Source organism: Pleuronectes platessa, chromosome 6 (genome assembly GCF_947347685.1).
Source record: "Pleuronectes platessa chromosome 6, fPlePla1.1, whole genome shotgun sequence".
NCBI classification, from domain to species: domain Eukaryota; kingdom Metazoa; phylum Chordata; class Actinopteri; order Pleuronectiformes; family Pleuronectidae; genus Pleuronectes; species Pleuronectes platessa.
In genome coordinates this window covers 17,044,328-17,047,142 of record NC_070631.1, presented here as the reverse complement: position 1 = coordinate 17,047,142, position 2,815 = coordinate 17,044,328, and the positions used below count along the sequence as shown (strand labels likewise).

Below are 2,815 nucleotides of genomic sequence, written 5' to 3'. Positions count from 1 at the left end.
GAGGGTCTGTGTCTGTTTGTGGGTCGGTGCGTGTGCATGTGTGTGTGCATGTGCTTATGGATGAGGGATGGATCTACGATTGGACATGGGGATTGGCTCCTCGGGATGCTGGTGTGGTGAGCAGGAGGAGTGCATGTGTGTTGGGAGGGCTCGGTGGGTGGGGTGGAAGGGTCGGTAACAGACAGCCATCTGGTCCCCGTGGCGCGTGCTGCACGCGTGGTTCCCCTGAGTGCAGTGGCATTTGATGGGTCGTCCTGTCTCTGCAGTTTTTATTTAAAAACCTCAAAGATAGTTTGATTCCTACTTTAAAAGGCACAATACTTTTGATTATGAACTACTTTGAGTATTGTACAAAAGTATTGTTTGTGCCAAATGTCCCATGGGTTTAAAACCAGGGTAATTTGACTGTATATGTGCGATGGCTATTGGGATTGAAGAACATGCAGCCTCTGGTTATCAGCCCCCACCGACCTGCATGCATACGTCAGTGGCTGGCAGCAGGGGGACACTCCCTACAGGTAGAGACTCCCCCGAGCTGAAACTGCATAAAACGTCATATGCAAAACTATTGTTGTCTAAATCTAGTAGCAGATGTTATATGAAAGTAGCGTGGCTTGGGTATCTGATTTAAGAGTCTGTATCTCCATAGACACTTTACACGCACGCAAGCGTGACCCCTATGCCAGCAATGTATGTACTGCACCCTGTTCTCAATGTGCTGGATTATTCTTTAAATGTTTCAAATATTCAGCAATAAATGATTTAAAACCTGAAACTGATAAAAAAAATGGAATTATGATTAATAATAGATAACTGTAATTATATGTGATACAACCTCAGCAATGAACAGCAACAGGAAAGAAGCAGGCACATGCTTCTTCAGACAAACTGAGACTATTGTTACCTATAAACATAAAATTTGGTTTATTCTGTTACGTTTCATCAGTAGCTCACCGAATATTTACATTCTATTAACCATACGCCTTTTCCCAGCCATATACAGCCCACGTATTGCTGCGTAATTACGCGCCAGTTATTTGTATTCAATAAATAAACAACATTATTTTCCATCTATATATGAGAATAAATGACTAACAATGACCTAAATTGTTTACTTTTTAACAGTATTTCCATTTGGAGAGTGCAGATTTGTATTTGGTGAATGGGCATTCGGTGCGTCCAAGCCTCAGGGTTCTTTACGCACAGTTTTCCTTAGCTTTTAGAGGCACATTTAGTTGATTAGATCGATAGATCTTACCGCAGACACGCACTGCAGTTGTCACGCTTGGATTAGAGCAGAAGACAGATGGTTATCATTCCCAAATGTGAGGCACTGGCGTTGTTTTCATCGTATACGTAGTCATTTCAAATCGTTTTGTGTTGGCTTGGGGGCGTAGCCATGACGCACGAGGACCGAAGCCGCGGACCTGGATAAATACCGCAGCTCTCGGCAGTTAGAGTCACTCTTCTCCCAGATTTGTCCTCCGAACACTTCTCTGGCACAAAGAAGACCCTGAAAATGTCTCCAAACATGAATTGTGAAGCTCTCCCAGCTTTTTCTCCACGAGTAACTGTGGCCAAAAGAAAACAGGCTCTTGAGCTCCGAAAGGTATGTGAAGTCACTGTATTTTGTTTCGTTATTTCAAATGTTATTCCCCATTTATTCCTCTTGATGTAACGAATGGATACTAAACATCATTTGTACTTTTCAGACTATGAAACCTCTGATGGAAAAAAGAAGGCGCGCCCGTATCAACGACAGCCTTAACCACCTGAAAAACCTCATCCTTCCCCTCACAGGCAGAGATGTAAGTTATAATGTCAATTCAGTATATGCAACATATATGCATTTAACATATACTAACGTCAAGGTTGCGTTAAAAATGATGTATTAACCCTGTTCTTTTTATAATTTCCTCCAGAAGACTCGCTATTCCAAGCTTGAGAAAGCCGACATCCTTGAAATGACTGCGAGGTTCCTCAGCGACATCCCCCCTGTTAACAACAAAGGTGAGATATAGTTCTGCTTGTTTGCAGATAAACAGTTGATTTGTAATTGATTTGAACATTGTTTTTGAACAACGAAACTAACGTTTCATTGTCTTTTCAGATTCCGCAGACAGTTACAGAGAAGGCTACAAAGCCTGCCTCCAGCGCGTCTCCACTCTGCTTCCCAAAACGAGCCTGAGTCAAGACGCGTGCCAGCGGGTGAACTGCTTCGTTCAGCAGTCCATGTCCGCCACCGTCTCCCCAGCCTGCCTGAACTGTTGCGCCCAGAGCTCCAGGAGCCTCCCTCAGATCCAACAGAGACTCCTGAGCCTTAAATCCAGCTTCAGCTCCAGACTGGAGACTCAGTCCCGCAGCAGCAGCGCAGTGGCTCCGAGCCGCGCTCAGCCAGGCCCGCAGCCTGTCAGCGCCGCCATGTGGAGACCTTGGTAGATCTCTCAACTTCAAGAAACCGGGTCTCAACAAAGCCTGCGGAGAGACTTTGCTGAGACTCAATAATTCACATAAAGGTAACGTGTACAGAAGGTATCACTTGTAAATATACACAGTGATGTAATGCGTCGTTTCCGAGGATGAAAAACCAGAATTCATCGTTAAATCGTAATGATTGAGTATTATATACTTACGTTTTGCGCACAAGTCTTTTGTCCTGTATAAGTTGACAAGGTTAGACAGTCGTATTTTTTAAATCTGCATGTATGTATACGTTAAATATTTAGTCCTGTTCGTGGACTAAATGATTAAGGGCTGTTGAAACAGCCCTGTAAGACCCAAAGGGTCAAAGTATGTTATGAATTTGCACCATATT

The 2,815-nt window shown here is 43.7% G+C and overlaps 1 protein-coding gene across 1 annotated transcript; it reads left to right on the top strand.

Moving 5' to 3' along the window:
• Window positions 1–1,480: 1,480 nt before the first annotated feature.
• Window positions 1,481–2,439, top strand: LOC128442869 (transcription factor HES-2). Its single transcript, XM_053425479.1, has 4 exons — window positions 1,481–1,609; window positions 1,713–1,808; window positions 1,923–2,010; window positions 2,111–2,439. The coding sequence occupies exons 1-4, from the start codon at window positions 1,520–1,522 to the stop codon at window positions 2,437–2,439; spliced, it is 603 nt and encodes a 200-aa protein (XP_053281454.1). The 5' UTR covers window positions 1,481–1,519.
• Window positions 2,440–2,815: the final 376 nt, after the last annotated feature.